Source organism: Nomascus leucogenys, chromosome 22a (assembly GCF_006542625.1).
Source record: "Nomascus leucogenys isolate Asia chromosome 22a, Asia_NLE_v1, whole genome shotgun sequence".
Taxonomy (NCBI): domain Eukaryota; kingdom Metazoa; phylum Chordata; class Mammalia; order Primates; family Hylobatidae; genus Nomascus; species Nomascus leucogenys.
The window spans coordinates 97,422,882-97,440,781 of record NC_044402.1 but is presented as its reverse complement, the minus strand read 5'-3'; the positions used below and the strand labels follow the sequence as shown (position 1 = coordinate 97,440,781).

The following is a 17,900-nucleotide window of genomic DNA, read 5'->3' as shown; positions in this document are numbered from 1 at the left end:
CACACACACAAAAGCAGCTTAGTCCCCTCTCCCCCATTATTTTCATTAAGAAACATAAAACTTCAAATGCACTAGCTTTCTTAAAAATATTTTGTTAGAAAATATTTCAAACATACAGAAAACTGTGGAGAATAATATAGTGAATATCCATATACCTTCCACCAAGTTTTAAGAACTCTTAATATTTTGCCATATTTGCAATATATATATATATATATATATATTTATTTTTTTTTTCTTTAAGGAAATAAAACATTGAAAACACAGTTGCAGCTGTATGGGTACTCTTACTTCATTCCTTTTCACTCTTACTTCATTCCTCTTTCCCTAGACGCAATCACTATCCAGAATTAGTATTTATACTCAGCCATATTTTAAACTTTTATTTTATATCTATGCATCCATAAACAACATATAGAAATACAACTGGTATTATGCCATAGGTATAATTCTGCAGCTTGATTTGTTCATTCGGTGTTATGATTTTAAAAGTACATCTGTTTATGTATACAGAACTTCAGTCTGTTCCTTTCCATGACAGTGTAGAATTCCATTGTACAGATATACCACAACGTCTTTATCCATTTTCCTCTTGATTGACATTTAGGATTCCAATTTCTTGTTGGCATAAACATGTTGCAGTGAACCTTCATGTACATGTGTGAGAGTTTCTCTAGGGTATATGATTGGGGTGGAATTGCTAGGTGGTTGGGCATGCATGTCATCAGTTTTACTAGGTAATGCCACATTGTTTCCCAAAGGAGGTTGTACCAATTCACACTCTTGCCAGCTGTATGTTAAGTTTTCCTGTTGTTCCATACCCTTGCTAAATCTTGGCCTTGTCACACTTTATGATTTTTACCTATTTGATGGATGTGAAATGGTATGTTAATGCTGCTTTCATTTGCTTCTCCCTGACGAATTTTGAGAAGTACCTTTCCATATGTGTCTTGACATTTGGGTTTCTACTTGCATTCATTTTTTGAATTTACAAAAAATTAAAAGCACAAAATTTACTCTGCGAAAGACTATAATAAAAATAATTCCAGCTCTCTAGGACTGCATATGGTCTGAGTGATGTTTGTGGCATGGGTGCCAAAGAAACAGCCCCAAAATAAGAAATAAATGTGCACTCGGCTTACTAGACAGAAACACAGTGTGGTCAAATCTACCACACAATGTGGTCATAAATATATTTATTTACGATGCAAGAAAAGTCCTGACGTAAAGGCAGGTAGTTTTAAAAGGTTTGAATCCAGAGTGTTGGAAGATCTGAAGGGATAAATGCTGTGTTTCTAAACCAGAAAGGTAGACTTTGTGACCATCACCTGACACTGTGTTGGAACTAATATTTAGAAGAAGAAATCTAAAATTTGGTTTTGGTAGTGGTAATTTTGTTTTAAAATTAACCAATTTTGCTGTTCTTAATCATATCTGGATTTTCTTCTCCCTAGCATTCTCTAGCACTCGAGTCTCTCTTGCTTTTAAAAAGGTATGTGTTTGTACAGTCTCTAGGTGATGGTTCTTTGTGTTCTTAAATTTCCTATTTGACTTCATCCTTTGTAGGGCAAGGATCATGCCTTTCACTTTCTTTGAAAATCTGAGTCATAGATTTAGAGGTGAATGAGACATTGGAGGTAATTTGGAAATAAGAACCGCTAATGTTTTTCTAGTGCCTTGCAATTTACAAAGCACTTTCCTATTCACTTAATTCTCCTTAGCACCTGGTGAAGTGGGTAGCGAAGTATTAATACTGTTGTTGTTAGCCTCACTATGCAGATTAGTGGCTCTTGGTCACTGGGCCAGCAGGTGCTGAAATCAGAACTCAAATCTACATCTCCTGACCATGAATCCCACTGTCCTTCCAAAACTGCATTCATTTCATGCCAGAGCATTTAGCCCACAGCTTCCTGTTACTGAGACCAGAGATGCCTGTTGATTTTTGCACACCCAAACTGATTTTACTGTGGTCCTTACTGACGTAAGGAGCTTGAACTCCTTCAGACAAGCTGGTGTTAGTGGAATTAGGATTTAAATAATTTTAACCTGGATAAATTAAGTAACAATTCATCAGTGGCTCTCAACCTTGACAGCATAATATGATAACCCTTGTACCTGACTCCATCTGAAACCAATGAAATCAAAGTGGAGGTTGGAGGGGAGGCATTCCAGCTGTCTTTGTTTTAGGGATTATGTTCTTGTTTTCTGTGATTAATGCTGTTGTTGGCATTTGTTCTTCAGTTAAAGAAAAGAATAGTGTAAGTTCTATGATTTGTTATTTACTTTTAGCCAGTGCCTTAAACTAAACCTCTAGCTCACGTTTATGCCTGAAAGTCCACTGCCTTTTTAAAAAGTTTCTGTTTTCCAGCTATCAGCTGGCCTTAGCCTCTTGGAGATTAGTCAGCTCCTGCTTCGCCTTGACTCACTTTCTCAGCCCTTGTCCTGAGGCGCCACCTCTGTGTTTCCTTTTCTCTGCCTTACTTTCTAGTTTCTTTGATTTGTTTCTCCACTCTCTGTCCTCATGAGCTTCCTTCCTCATCATCCTAAGGCTAGAATTGTCTTCTTTTATTGCTTCTACAAAGATATACATATTTTCTCCTCCTCCCCTTTCGTAGCCCTTTTATAAAACATCCCATCTCTGACCAGAAGACTAATCAAAACCCTGAACCCCCTAAAAGGAAGCTTATATCAGATGTCTTAGCTGTTCAGACATGAACTTGGTGGGCTGGTGATCATGGAGAATGGTGAGGGTGTCATGGAAGGCGGGTGAACTCTGCTTCCTGTGAATTCTTTTGCAGGGAGCTTCTGTTCCATGATGATGGCATGGCTTCATAGAGCTGAGCATGGGCACTCTTCTGAGTGTGAGCTGGTTTTGGCTCATGCTTGAGCCTATCTGCCTACCCCATAGGTTGAGAAAGTAGTGAGCAATTTATAGGCCTGCTGTCCTGTCTATCCAAAAGCTCATGGAAACTGACTTCTTTTTACCAAAATATCTGGCTAGTCCGAGATTTTTAGGTAAAGCAGATTTCTTCTGGTCCCCTCAGCCTTGATCAAATCTTGTCAGCACATGACTAATACAAAGAAAAGAAGAGGTGGTGGTTATGTCAGGCAAATGGGAGCAAGATACAGCATTTGATTTAACGTTGGCAGGGCTTCCCTTGACTCCATTATGTCTCTAACTTGTGCTATTTGGTTCCAGGAGCTCGTGTAAATGCCAAGGACAACATGTGGCTGACTCCACTGCACCGGGCTGTTGCTTCCAGAAGTGAAGTGAGTGATTACCATATTTAATCTAATACCTACTGTGCCTAGAAAAAGAAAAATTCTTGCTAGTGAATTAAGAATCCTTACTGGTAAGCAAAAGGCTTTTACCTCTAATGTAAGAAGGTTACCCAAAATGAACAGCTGTTCATTTGAGTATCTCCTGCATGCCAGACATAGTGCTGAGTGGGGCTGGGGAGTGTCTGGGGTAGTTCAACATGGACAGCATGATCCTGAATTTCAGTGAGTTCTCAGCCTGGGGAGGAGGCAAAGCAGAAAGCAGATCAGTACAGTATCATCATTAGGAGAAAGCAACTAACTGCCTGCTTGAATAGAGGAAATCTTCCAAGAAGAGATGTCAGTTGAGCTGGTCCTTAAAGGATGAGTAAGGACTTAGCAGGCCAGGAGAAGGAGGGAGGGCTGAGGCAAGAAAGTGAGTGAATGGGGGCCTCAATGAGGTATAACTGGAACTCAGGCTATAGTAGAAGGTAAATCTGATAGTGGAGGTTGGGCCAGATGGCAGAGGGCTTGGAATCCTCTGAGCAATGGAGAATGGTCACAGCAGGGGAGTGATAGGCTCAGATCTGTGTTTCAGAGAACCTTTGTGGTGGCAGCATGTGAATGGGCTGAGGGGGAGGGGTCTCAGCAAGGAGCGCCAATAAGAGACCAAAAGAGGCCTGAAGCAGCTGGGATGAGGGCATAAAGCTGAGTCCATGATTTGAGAGCTCATTAGAAGTAAACCTGGCAGGATTTAGTACCTAGTAGGGGTGAGGTTGGAAAGAAGCTGGTAGGTAAATGGTGATGCTGTTAACAGAAGAGGCACAGAGCAGGGGAGCAGGGGCCGGGAGGCTGGTGGGTCCTGTTTGCTAATGCTGAGTTCAGCAAACATGTCGTTGGAGTGGGAGCTCCATGAGGGCGGGGATCTGTACTTTGTTCCTGGATGTATCCCAAGCCTGGTACATTCTAGGCATCCAAGAAATAATTTGTTGTTGAATGCTGGAAATTCGGGTGAAGATGACTGATAGATTATCTATAATTATTTACACAAGTCTAGCACTCAGGGACAGGGAGGATGATCATCAAACCATGGTAAATGCATCAGGTAGCTCAGGGGAAGTATAAAGGATGAGAAGATCAATGTGAAGGCGGGGGTGGCAGGGAACCCTGGTGAATGTCAGCCTTGAAGCCTGGTCAGAGGAGATGCCCATTATCCAGGGATACAAGAGGTTCAAACCTTGTATGCACTTGGTGCTGGATGACTGACCTCCATAGCTGAGTTTACCAAATGCAGCTTCTCCTCTGCTGCTGGAGAAGGTGATGTTCTCCAGGTACACCTAGGAGCAAAAGGTCTTGCTGAGAATGAATATACAGAAGTTGCAAGTGTCTTTGGCCATTACTGGTGTCAGCTTTTCCTCTTTGGCAGCTATCTGGAAATTTCAAAATATACTTGGTAGGTGACAGCTTAGTAGTCATAGTTTTTCTTGCTGCGCTTTGTGATTTTAGTAGTTTTTAAAAGGAGTTGGTTTTGTTCTCCTTCCAAATATCCCGCATGGAGTGAGAGAGGTCAATAATCCTAAATTGTCTGGCTCAGACCCTGGAGAATTCAGAATCTTCTCATGGTCCCACATTTTATTTCAGTTTTGTCTGGGAAAATGAGGGCAGTGAGCTGACTGAGTGGGTATTACCAGCTTCATGAGACCAACCCCTTCATAGAGGAGTATTTCCTGGCCTTTTAAGACCACTTGGTCTTTAGTAAATTTAAGTGTCTCTTTAAAAATATGTATGGATTTGTTTCCTCTTTAACAAGAACCAGGTCTTTTTAGTTGGGAAAATAATTCAATATGAACCTCCTATATGCCAGGCACCTTTTCTCTATAGCTGATGGAGCTACAAAAAAAAAACTAAGACCCATGGTCTCTGCCCTTAGGAAGTGTGTAGTCTAGTGGAAAAGAAAGGTGCAAAAAAGATGATTTCATTACTCTGTGACCTTTCCCAAGTGATCTCTACCTTTGTTAGCTCAACTCGCTTCAAAGACTTCAATCCTCAAAACATCCATTTTCCATCAACAACCAGTCTGCATTCTGTAAGTATCTTTAGTGTGTTTGAATCCAGTCAGCCTAATGATGGACTGACCTTCCTATCTGAGAAAGGCTTTTGTTGCTTCTCCAAGTAACCAGCTCCCTCTGTAGGTTTGCAGGGAGGAAAAAAGAATCCCTTGCCAGGTAGGAATTAAATGCAAACAAACCCTGAATTGTAAATAATTGGGTCACATATGAGCTCACGATGTCTTCATATTAGTATCTGTCACAGCAAGTTGGACAGTTTCTTATTAAAATTGGAGTCTCGGCTGGGCGCAGTGGCTCATGCCTGTAATCCCAGCACTTTGGGAGGACGAGGTGGGGGGATCATGAGGTCAGGAGTTCGAGACCAGCCTGACCAACATGGAGAAACCCCGTCTCTGCTAAAAATACAAAATTAGCTGGGCGTGGTGGCACATGCCTGTAACCCCAGCTACTCGGGAGGCTGAGGCAGGAGAATCACTTGAACCTGGGAGGCGGAGGTTGCAGTGAGCTGAGATCACGCCATTGCACTCCAGCCTGGGCAAAAAGAATGAAACTCCATCTCAAAAAAAAAAAAGAAAAGAAAAAGAAAAGAAAGGAAAAGAAAATTGGAGTCTCTGTAACCATTGTGAGAGCTGACGGTGGAGAAGACATCTTAACTCCAAGCACATTGCTGTCCTGTGGAAGTCCTAAATTCAGATTTCCTTCTTCTTTGAAATTTAGTCCTATTGCCATTATTTTAGGCCTCTCCTAACTAATAGTTGGGGAAAATAAAGTAGATTTGAGGGGAAGAAAAGAGAAGGTTTGGACTGGTATTTTGGAATTTAACTGTTAGCACTTGTCAAGATGGATATATGGTTTCAGCTGAGAGCTGGCACAGGTCCATTTCTTAGATTGGTAAGCACTGATATTACATGGCCACGTGTTTAAAAACCATTTCTTCATTGAAAAGTTTATAAACTCTGTACTGTCTGTCCTCAAAGCCTATTTGCTTATAAAATACAGGTAATTGATCTCTCAGGGTTCAGGGTTCAACCAGGGAAGCAGAACCACCATGAGAGATACAGAGCAAGATATTTATTATAGGAATTAGATCTTACACAAGTGTGTAGGGCTGCTGTGGTCTATGTAAGGCTATCACCTTGGATTCTGTGAGGCCCTGAAGTCACTGTAGGTCAGCAGAGTCTACAGTGGAAAAGCTGGATGTAAAATGGGGGAGATCAAGGACAAACTGGAACTGAGGTCTGTCTAACACTGCCTCCAACATCATGGACATGGGTGACTTGCAGAAGAAGTTGTGCATGCACCTGGCCCAAGAATTGGAGAACTGAAGGAGATGCAGCAGGATCTGAAGAAGCATCAAGCCAGGCACTGCCCCTTGCCAACGTGGTGATCCAGCCGATTAGTGTCATCGTGTGAAGCTGCAACACTAGCTGGTGCCCAACAGCATACCAGTTAGGCTGCAGTTTCACTTATGCCTTCCAAAACTCATCAGATATCTCTTGTGGCCAACCCTAAAGGGAGTACTACAGGGAAAGGAATTCTGGGAAATGTAGTTCAACTCGGCCGACTTGGCACAATACAAAACTACCATAGAAATTGTTGTTCTATTTGAATTAAAAAGATCTTCTAGACAGTAAGCTCCTTGAAATGTATGCCATGCCTATTGCTTGCCATTGTATTTCTAGCATCTTGCCTAGTTAGAGAAGAATTTTTTTTGAGTTAGTTATTAAAGACTGGGTTTTTAATTTAAGCTATAATAATTTTCTTTGTACAACTGGTAAGATAGAACTGGTATATACCATATCAGAATGTTGATGGTAATAATCTTTTATGCATGCAGGGTGAACAGAGTTGAAGCATGTTTATGGGAATGTGTACACTAAAAGCCAACTAAGCCACTGAAACCTGCAAAATCAAGGCTGGTTTCACAATTGCATATAACACAGATATCAATGTAAGTCAAAATTTTGGAGGCTTGTTTTCATCCAGGCAAGATTTATGTTCAGATTTCTGTGTCTGGAAAAATAAGGTGCATTGCTAAGTTCATTTCCTGAGTATGTTAAGCAATAAGGGTGTCAGATCATAATATTGATTAAATATGAATCCATGCCTGACATTTTGTCCTCCATAGACAAGAAAGTAGATCAAGACATAATCATACCCCTAGAAAATCTCCCAAAATATAACTGAGGTCTAGAGATAAATCTTGAAGACTTATGTGATGCTGATCAGGCTGTCTTGTGTGTTCCCTTCTAGACCCAATCCCACGACCCTTGCCTACCCCCAACCTGCTCCCCACATCTGGCACATCTGGGATTCCCAGGTTGGAAACAGCTTGGAGCCCAACAGCACTGTCTCCTTTTTGGCTCCCTAAGGGCTTCTCTGAACTCATTCTCCGTTTTTTTTCTGTGTACTCCCTAGGCTGTGAAGAAATGAAGAGAGGCCCTTACTAAAATATTAGAGAAACATCTTTTACAGTGCCAGCTAACATAGATAAGCAAGATTTGGGGCTGCCAGTGGGAATATTTTGAAGTGTTCTTGTGAAGCCTATTTCATATTATTTCCTGTGTTCAGCTTATTCTTGCTTTTTTTTGCTTTTCTTTCTTGGAAAAGAGCAACTATAGGGGAAAGGAATGAAATGTACACAAACCCAGAAAGTCTAATGCACGTTTATGGAAGCCCACTTGGTAGAAGGCATTGTTAAGTGTGCTACAGGGGCCCTAAAGTGTGTACAAAGTGTGGCTTTTAGTTTTAGTATGCAGTATTTGGGGAGATAACCAGGCATGCAGGCTGCTGTGGCCTACGTACAGACGTGGCTGGCCCGTCCCAGGTGCCCTTTCTGCTATAACCAGTTGAGAGGAGCATCAGAGGAGAATTGCTGAACTTTTCACATCTTCATTCTAGAGACTGTCTTTTGGTTAGAAAAGTTAAAAATGGTTGTATCTTATCTTTAGAGTGTAGGAGTGAGGACACTGTGTCCGTGTAAGTGTTGTAGTTATGAGTATTTATTAAGTACTTACTGTCTGCTAGGCAGTATGCTAAGGACTCTGTATATTATTCTCTTTTAACCTCTGATCCACCCTTCGAGACGGATGCTATTGGCAATACTAATTTAGGAAATGTAATCTCAGAAAGTTAGTAGGGAGCCAACGAAGTCGACGTCACAGCCAGAAAGTGGAGGAAAGTGTGACTAGAGAAGCTGCCTGCTTAACCACCATTCTGTGCTGCTTTCTTCAGTTCCCATTAGCACCCTTATGGAGCCTGTTCTAGCCAATAAAGCACGTCTATTTTTGGCTTCTGTGCAGACAGAAGACCCAACTGGTACACATATCCTTCCCAGAGCTGAGCAGGATAAGCATTTTATTTTATAGTTGAAATTTAAAAAACTTATGTTCTACCCTTTCCTCTAAAAAACATGATCATTATTGTGGGCTTAATGCTGGTAGACAGGAGAATTGGAAACATTATATGGAAGAGTAGAATGTTATTGCTTTCTTTAAATTATCTTCATGATTATAAAAAGTTGTTCATGTATAGAATATAGGCCATACCTGAAAAAGGAAGAAAGTAGGCATTTTATAATCTATTAAAATGTAGATGAGTGGTACCCAGCTTTAGTGCATTTAAATTATCTGTGGTGTTTGTTGAAACTACCTGTTCTAAAACCTCATCCCTAGTGATTCTGAATGAAGCCTATGGTTAGGCCCAGAAATTTGCCTTTTCAAAAGAAGATTCTGATATGTCATCTACATGCCACACTTCAAGAACTGAGATTAAACACTGGTCATACTTTAGTGTCTGCCCTTCCTAATGGTTAAAGTCAGCACTTCTTAAATAGTTCGCTTAGAATTCTTTCATATCCCAAAGTCTCCAGCAAACTGCCTTTGCACTCCTAGTTCTTAGAATAATTGTGCTCTAATAATAATTAAAATAATGGGTGAGGTTTTTTGGTGCTTGGTACTTTGGTACTTTTAGAGGAACAATCCCATTAATCGAGCAAATTGGTTGCACATCAATTTATACAATTCTTACAGAATATGAAATTGCTATGATTACAGTAATATAGCATAAGCCTTCAGAACTTAAGTGCAGCCTCAGGGACATCAGTCCACAGTAATGTAAAATTAACACTTACAGATTATTACAGACTTTGCTGATGATTACAGCAATATATTTATTCTACCCAAATTTATTGAATATACACTATGTGCAAAGCAATTGCCAGGCTTTGTGGAGAGTACAGACAGTTGTATAACATTTAGACCCTTATCTAAAGCAACTTGCAATTTATAAAATGACATTGCTTATGGCTGCAGGGACTATGTGTAGTCATAAACAGTTACTTTTCCGTGAGTAATTTATGACCACTGAAATGCAATGCACATTTGAGAGTAAAGAAACAAATATTAAGGATGATAGTTTCTAGGACACATGCCTCCTATTCTCATCTTTTCCATGTGCCACAGTGTATGTTTCTACTTCTTATTTCAAGGTTGAAGTGGCCTTTTGTTAAATAAAAAGAGTCGTAAAAAGTAGAAATTGACTGACTCGCAAATGCCATGTCCAGTTACCTCCCATATGACATCCCATGACAGCTCCTCCTTTCTATTATTTCTGCATCTTATATAGGACGGCCTGCTACAGGGTGTCATCCAACAAGGACTACAGTCCTAAAACAGAATGTTAACTGGGCTGATGCGTCCATTTGGGGGAAATACCAGAATCCTCACAGGTGTTTGTTCATTAAGAAAGAAACAAAGGGCCAGGTGCGGTGGCTCATGCCTGTAACCCCAGCACTTTGGGAGGCTGAGGCAGGCAGATCACTTGAGGTCAGGAATTCAAGATCAGCCTGGCCAACATGGTGAAACCTTGTCTCTACTAAAAATACAAAAAAATTAGCTGGACGTGATGGCGCATGCCTATAATCCCAGCTACTCAGGAGGCTGAGGCAGGAGAATCACTTGAACCTGGGAGGCAGAGGTTGCAGTGAGCCAGGTTGGCACCACTGCACTCCAGGCTGGGCGAAAGAGTGAGACTCTGTCTCAAAAAAAAAAAAAAAAAAAGAAACAAAGGCTTTGAAGGAGCATGATTCACAGCGTGCCTGTGCACTGGGGCTGGACTGTGAGCTTTTATCTTATCTGTTGTGAAAAGAGTAGGTGGTCAGAAACTTTTAGGGCAATTTGATAATTTCATGCCCATTAACTTTAATGATAAAATAATTACATTAATTACATTTATAGTTTTTATCTTGTTTTTATTTCATTTTATTATTCTACTGATTACTTTTTATTGTATTTTACAAAAGTATTGGCTCAAAAGTGATGGATTTGAAATAATAACTGTTTTTAGAAAACTGGTTCTTGGCTGGGCGCGGTGGCTCACGCCTGTAATCCCAGCACTTTGGGAGGCCGAGGCGGGCAGATCACGAGGTTAGGAGATCGAGACCATCCTGGCTAACATGGTGAAACCCCGTCTCTACTAAAAATACAAAAAATTAGCCGGGCGTAGTGGCGGGCGCCTGTAGTCCTAGCTACTGGGGAGGCTGAGGCAGGAGAATGGCGTGAACCCGGGAGGTGGAGCTTGCAGTGAGCCAAGATTGCGCCACTGCACTCCAGCCTGGCGACAGAGCCAGACTCCATCTCAAAAAAAAAAAAAAAAAAAAAAAAAGAAAACTGGTTCTTTACCACAGACGGTTTGAAAAGCACTGTTAAAGAAACTTTTCTTGATGGATTAAAGACTTAAATGTAAAACTCAAAACTATAAAAACTGTAGAATAAAATCTAGGCAGTACCATTCAGGACACAGGCATGGGCAAAGATTTCATGATGAAAACACCAAAAGCAATTGCAGCAAAAGCAAAAATTGACAAATGAGATCTAATTAAACTAAAGAGCTTCTGGACAGCAAAAGAAACTATCATCAGAGTGAACAGGCAACCTACAGAATGGGAGAATATTTTTGCAGTCTATCCATCTGACAAAGGTCTAATATCCGGTCTACAAGGAACTTAAATTTACCAAGAAATAAAAAACCCCTTTAAAAAGTGGGCAAAGTACATGAACAGACACTTCTCAAAAGAAGACATTAATGCAGCCAACAAACATGAGAAAAAGCTCCATATCACTGATCAGCAGAGAAATGCAAATCAAAACCACAATGAGATATCATCTCACACCAGTCAGAATGCCAGTTATTAGAAAGTCAAGAAACAAGAGATGCTGGTGAGGTTGCAGAGAAAAAGGAAAGCTTTTGCACTGTTGGTGGGAATAAATTAGTTCAACCATTGTGGAAGACAGTGTGGTAACTTCTTAAAGATCTAGAAGCAGAAATACCATTTGACCCAGCAATCCAATTATAAATCATTCTATTATAAAGATACATGCATGTTTATGTTCATTGCAGCACTATTCACAGTAGCAAAGACATAGAATCAACCCACATGTCCATCAATGATAGACTGGATAAAGAAAATGTGGTACATATACACCATGGAATACTATATACACCATGGAATATTATGCAGCCATAAAAAGGAACAATATCATGTCCTTTCCAGGAACACGAATGGAGCTGGAAGCTGTTAGGCTTAGCAAACTAACTCAGGAACAGAAAACCAAACACCGCACATCCTCACTTACAAGTGGGAGCTGAACGATGAGAACAGAGGGACACATGAGAAGGAATGACACACACTGGGGCCTGTCAGTGGGGAGAAGGGAGGGAGAGCACCAGGAAGAATAGCTAACGGATGCTGGGCTTAATAGCTAGGCAATGGGTTGATCTACGCAGCAAACCACCATGCACACATTTACCTATATAAACTGCACATTCTGCACATGTACCTTGGAACTTAAAATAAAAGTTGATAAAAAAAAAAATTTAACAGAAAAAAAAGAATCTTTTCTTGATTCAGGAAGTGTTCAGCTTCCCTACCCCCACATTAGTTTCTTTTTTACCTTGTATATTTCTGCCAGAGCAAGCTCCTGGGTATTAATTTTTAGCCAATATGTGATACAGGAGAAGGCAGACTTCTTTAATTAAAAAAAAATTAATTCCCTAAATAGCCATCAAGTTACTCCCTTGTAAAACCAAGTTAAAGAGCTTCCAAGCTTAAAACTTTTAAAAGAGAAATGCAGTTTTTAAAAAGGTAGTTATCTGTTTTTAATCAAAGCTTTGTTTTTGCCAAAATATTATATTAAATTTCTATTATATGTATTAAGCCAGTGTAGCAGACTAAAACTTTAGGATTTAAAAATGTAAATAACTAAGGAGAATTAACTGTTGAATCGGTTTATGTCAGGATGCTTGACTGAGACTACTCACTGAGTAAGCCTAGTAGAAAATGGCCTGTTAGAAAATGCATGAGCCCATAAGTCAGCCAGGCTGACAGGTCATTGCCCTGGACTTCCGTCATCTTGCCTATAAAATAAAGCTGCCTATGAAATGAAGGGGTCAGCCCAGATGAACCCTAGGGCTTTCTCCATTTCTAATATTCCATATGTCTGTGAATTTAATTCCATAATCATTTTAAACTACTGTTTTTTTTTGTTTTTTTTTTGAGACAGGGTCTTGCTCTGTTGCCCACGCCAGAGTGCAGTGTCATGATCACAGCTCACTGTGGTCATGTCAAACTCCTGAGCTCAAGTGATGCTCCCACCTCAGCCTCCTGAGTAGCTAGGACTTAGAGGTCCACAACACCACTCCCAGTTGGTGCAAAAGTAATGCGGTTTTTGCCATTAAAAGCAATGCAATTACTTTTGCACCTGTATGTATGTTTGTCGATTTTTTTTTTCTTCGTTAGAGATGGGGTTTTGTTACGTTGCCCATGCTTGGCTTCCGTGCTTTTAAGAGCTGCGTGGATGACTCCATTGCATAGCCAGGGTTGAAAGTCATAGATGAAGAGGTTAGGGAGCTGACTGGGCCAATAGAAGAAAAAACGTGGGAGGCGCAGTGAAGGTGAAGAAACTCAACAATGGCAAAAGAAGTGACCCATTATAACGTGGAAAAGATGGAAACAACTCATAGCTTTAAGTTGAGATGGTAACAGAGATGTTACTTCCCGTTTTGACCACTTATTGATCACATGATGCTGAGGGTTAAGATGTTGGCAGAGAAAACCAAAGATTTATAAACTGATGCAAGAATGTCTGAGGCCTTTTTGCCTATGGATATTTTACCCTGGTATGCACACTTGCACGTGGGTGTTCTCATTTGGCCTAAGAGTGCCTTCTACATTGTAAGCATATCATCATATACTTAGAAGGTTTATTTGATTTTAGACATGTGCCGGGGCTCTTGGCTTGACAAAGAAAGGTAAAGTGATTCTGTCTTTATCTGTGCCACTCTTTTGATCTTTATCAAATATTAGCTGGCTTGTCTGGAGCCAGCCTGTAGGGTCGGGGAGCCTTTCTCTCCATAGTTCCGGGGTTTGGTGAAGCATCTTACACCAGTAAGCATTGATTGAATGTCTGTCAGTGACCTCTGCAAACTCTGCTTTTGTTGTAGGAAGCAGTACAGGTTTTGATTAAGCACTCAGCTGATGTCAATGCAAGGGACAAGAACTGGCAGACCCCTCTTCATGTGGCAGCAGCCAACAAGGCTGTCAAATGTGCAGAAGTGATCATTCCCCTGCTGAGCAGTGTCAATGTCTCTGACCGAGGGGGGCGCACCGCCTTGCACCATGCGGCTCTGAACGGCCACGTGGAGGTGGGTATTTTTTTCATTCAGAATTGGAACACTCCCTCCAGGCACTTTCAGCCACAAGTGGAAACTGATCTTCTTGCTAAGATTTTAAAGAATGTGATGAAAATATTTGTATATCAAACCTTCAGCATCTATATCATTCTCAACTTTAGAGCCACAATGAATTGAAAAAGTAGGCTGTCACTTCGATCTTTTCCTTTGACACACATGACACAGGTCCTGCTCTGACATCATATTTCTACTTTGTCAGAACTCCAGATCTCTGACCTGCCTTTAGATTTCATGTTAATTTGGCTCAGATCATCTGCAGGCAGTGAGGAGGCCTCACCATTACAGAATGTATGCTTGATTTCATTGTTGGTTATCTTTCAGATGGTCAATTTACTCTTGGCCAAAGGGGCAAATATCAATGCATTTGACAAGAAGGACCGGCGTGCTCTGCACTGGGCAGCATACATGGGTAAGGATTCCATGCATGGAAAGCAAAGTACCGATAACCTTAACTAAATAAGCCATGGGTCTCTCTAGTCTGACTTCTTTTCAAGCTTGGGTTGCAATTGAATGAAGATTTGGTTGATTTTACTGGGATGCATAGTGTGCTCCAGTTCGGGCAGTTGCTTTGTCAGATATTTATTTATCCTACAAAAAGAGGAGGAATGAATCATGGCTTGGGCTTCTTTGAATGTGCTTCAGTCTGGATTGGAAAGCTGCACAGATTGTGCTTATTTTAACTTGTCATGGCAGTAAAATAAGGTGTTTTAAAAAGAAAGAGCACTGGCTAGGAAAGCAAGGACACAAATTCCTTTCGTCTTTTTTAATTTATAAATATTTTTGAAAGAAACAAGAAGAAAGGAAGAAAAGACAAACCTCTGGCTATTTTATAGGTGGAGGGCACCAGAGGCACTGGTGATTATCCTGATAGTCCACTGACGACAAAACTGAAGCCTGCAGCCCTCATTTCTGCCCACTTGGGAGAGGTCACATTTCTACGTTTTTCCTTTTCACTTTTGTTGGCAAATCCCACTGACAAATGATAGATCTCACAGAGTTTATTCTAAGTGTAGACTTGCGGGAAATGAAGAACTAAGATATTTCCTTTGTGTTTCTAATTGGAGAACATCCTGCCATTAGAAAAATAGACAGGATTCTATCAGCACCAAGTTGTAAACAACCTGAATGCCCATCCACAGGAGACTGTTTTGGTAAATTCTGGAAGATCCACACCAAGGGGACACTTTGCAGTAACTACAGTGATGAGTCCATGAGTGTTTATTAACACAGAGTCTGTGATATGTTAAATGAAAGCATGTTATAAAACAGTATAAATAATATAATTCTCATTTTCATTGAAAAATCTGTACAGTAACAAACCTGGAAAATATTATATGCTAAAATTTTAATTGACTGTCTCTGGAGATTTATGATTGTGGATGATTTTGGTTTTCTTTTAATACCTTTTTGCCTTTCTGAATCCTTTTTAACAAGCATATGTGCCTTTTATCATCACTTTAAAAATTAACATTAATTATAGGGAGAAAGAGTAGGTTGGGGCAGGGATGAAATAAATTATGTGGCTAAAGATGGGTCTGAATGAATCCTTGGGCTTAAAAAAACAGAGTCTTAAACTTTTACAAGCATTAGCATGTTGTTTAAAAAAAAGTTGACATGGATTTTTGAGTTGGCTGAAGCATATGAAATGACTGCATGGCACCTGCAGGACTGGAGCCAGTGACTGCGGGAGACAGCTGTGTAGGCTGAACACACACTAAGCTAGTGTGGGTAGGACTCAAAGAACGCGAAGTTTCAAGCTTGTTCTCTGCTGATGTATATACAGTTAAAGCATTTGGATAAATGACTCTAAAGAAATCAAATCATTGTTTTGTGTGCTATCAGGATACAAATAGGAATAATAGGCAAAACCAGGGCAAATAGCTTAAGATAGCACCACTAATAATCGAAAAAATTTTTTTCTATATACAAGTCTTGAAGAGAAAAGAGTCAAATTTTAAATTAACAAGCCAATACTTTCCGCCCACCCCAACACACACACAAAGTCCTGGAGTCAGTACTTGTCTTCTACCCTTCAATTTTCAGCCGTATTTAGAGCAATGATCCTGAAGCAACAATCTTCAGTCCCGAAATAAAGGTCAAATATGCTTGTTTGTTTGTTTGTTTATTTATTTATTTATTTATTTATTTTGAGACGGAGTCTCGCTCTGTCGCCCAGGCTGGAGTGCAGTGGCGCAATCTCGGCTCACTGCAAGCTCCGCCTCCTGGGTTCACGCCATTCTCCTGCCTCAGCCTCTCTAAGTAGCTGGGACTACAGGCGCCCGCCACCATGCCCAGCTAATTTTTTTGTATTTTTAGTAGAGACGGGGTTTCACCGTGGTCTCGATCTCCTGACCTCGTGATCCGCCTGCCTCGGCCTCCCAAAGTGCTGGGATTACAAGCGTGAGCCACCGCGCCCGGCCTCCTATTTATTTATTTTCTGAGACAAGTTCTCGCTCTGTTGCCCAGGCAGGAGTGCAGTGGTGCGATGTCTGCTCACTGCAGCCTCCACCTCCCAGATTCAAGCGATTCTCGTGCCTCAGCCTCCTGAGCAGCTGGGACTACAGGCATGTGCCACCACACCCAACTAAGTTTTGTATTTTTACTAGAGATGGGGTTTCACCATGTTGTCCAGGCTTATTCTATATATATAGTGAATTATGGAACAGAGTAAAATATTGTAGAAAAAAATGCTAACAGGAGCTAAAACTAGAAGGGTTTTCTGTTTGGCCTCTAATTCATGAGGATACTTTTGAGCCATATGAAATTGCCATTTTTGTGGGTCCAAATACAGTTGAGCAGCAGTAATTTTATATGATTAAACAATAACCTGGGGTCATTCTCATTGTTTTTTTTTCTTTTATCAGTTTTTCCTAACTGAATTGTCATTGTTAAACTTTTCAGTGAGGAATGGCAATTGTTTTCAAAAGCATTGCTTTCATTTTAACACAACATTTTTTAAGGCTGTCCACTAATACCTTGGCAAAACCTCACCATTATTCAGTAGCATGGTAACAAGCATCACCTAGATCTCCTTGAAGAGAAGGCTCACATATGAATCATCTTTTTTCTTCCCACAGCTTTTACATTATGCCTGACTATAGGAGGTACTCAATAAATATTTGTTGAATAGTTGCCATGAACCAGCTTTTTACAAATAACTCAGCAAAATACTGGTGGCAATAAAAGCTAATAGTTGATAATTTAGGTGAAATGAATCAGCAAATTGTCCTATAAAGGTTAACGATGTTTTCTGCTGCTTTGTTTGTAAAGGCCACCTGGATGTTGTGGCATTGCTCATTAACCATGGCGCAGAAGTGACCTGTAAGGATAAGAAGGGTTATACCCCTCTGCATGCTGCGGCCTCCAATGGACAGATTAATGTTGTCAAGCATCTCCTGAACCTGGGGGTGGAGGTGAGCTATAATAAATGCATCACTGCATGGCCAATGTATTTGTGAGATTTCTGTTGTTCTAAAGTTAAATCCTGTTTGCACTTTAATTCAAGGGCAGGGGAGTTGTTTTCTAGCATCCTGTCTTTTTGAGTTTTTGTGGGCAACTGATGAAGGGCAGTGGGGGCATACACTAAGCAGAGGAAAACTGGAAACTGAATAACTTTCTATATCAACATAGATAAATATATAGACATAAAGATTCTATGTAATATATATTAACCAGTTGTTCTTAAAGACTGGCCAAGGTTCTGCATCCCACCTTCCAAATGTAGCCTTCTAAGTCATGACTTACAGCAGAAATGAATGAATAAATGGCAGAGACAAACAGCAGCAATATCTACTCTTGAGCTGGAGAAGGCGGACTGCTGCA

General features: G+C 40.5%; 1 protein-coding gene across 3 annotated transcripts in view; it reads left to right on the top strand.

Annotated features, from left to right (window-relative positions):
* The window catches only part of ANKRD44 (ankyrin repeat domain 44), a 330,782-nt gene that overhangs the window by 170,366 nt on the left and 142,516 nt on the right, over positions 1 to 17,900 (top strand). For all 3 annotated transcript variants that reach the window (XM_030802956.1, XM_030802955.1, XM_003253880.4), the window contains exons 4-7: positions 3,200 to 3,270; positions 13,830 to 14,030; positions 14,400 to 14,487; positions 17,349 to 17,491. In XM_030802956.1, the coding sequence (XP_030658816.1) occupies positions 3,200 to 3,270; positions 13,830 to 14,030; positions 14,400 to 14,487; positions 17,349 to 17,491 (503 nt within the window). The remainder of the gene's footprint in view (positions 1 to 3,199; positions 3,271 to 13,829; positions 14,031 to 14,399; positions 14,488 to 17,348; positions 17,492 to 17,900) is intronic.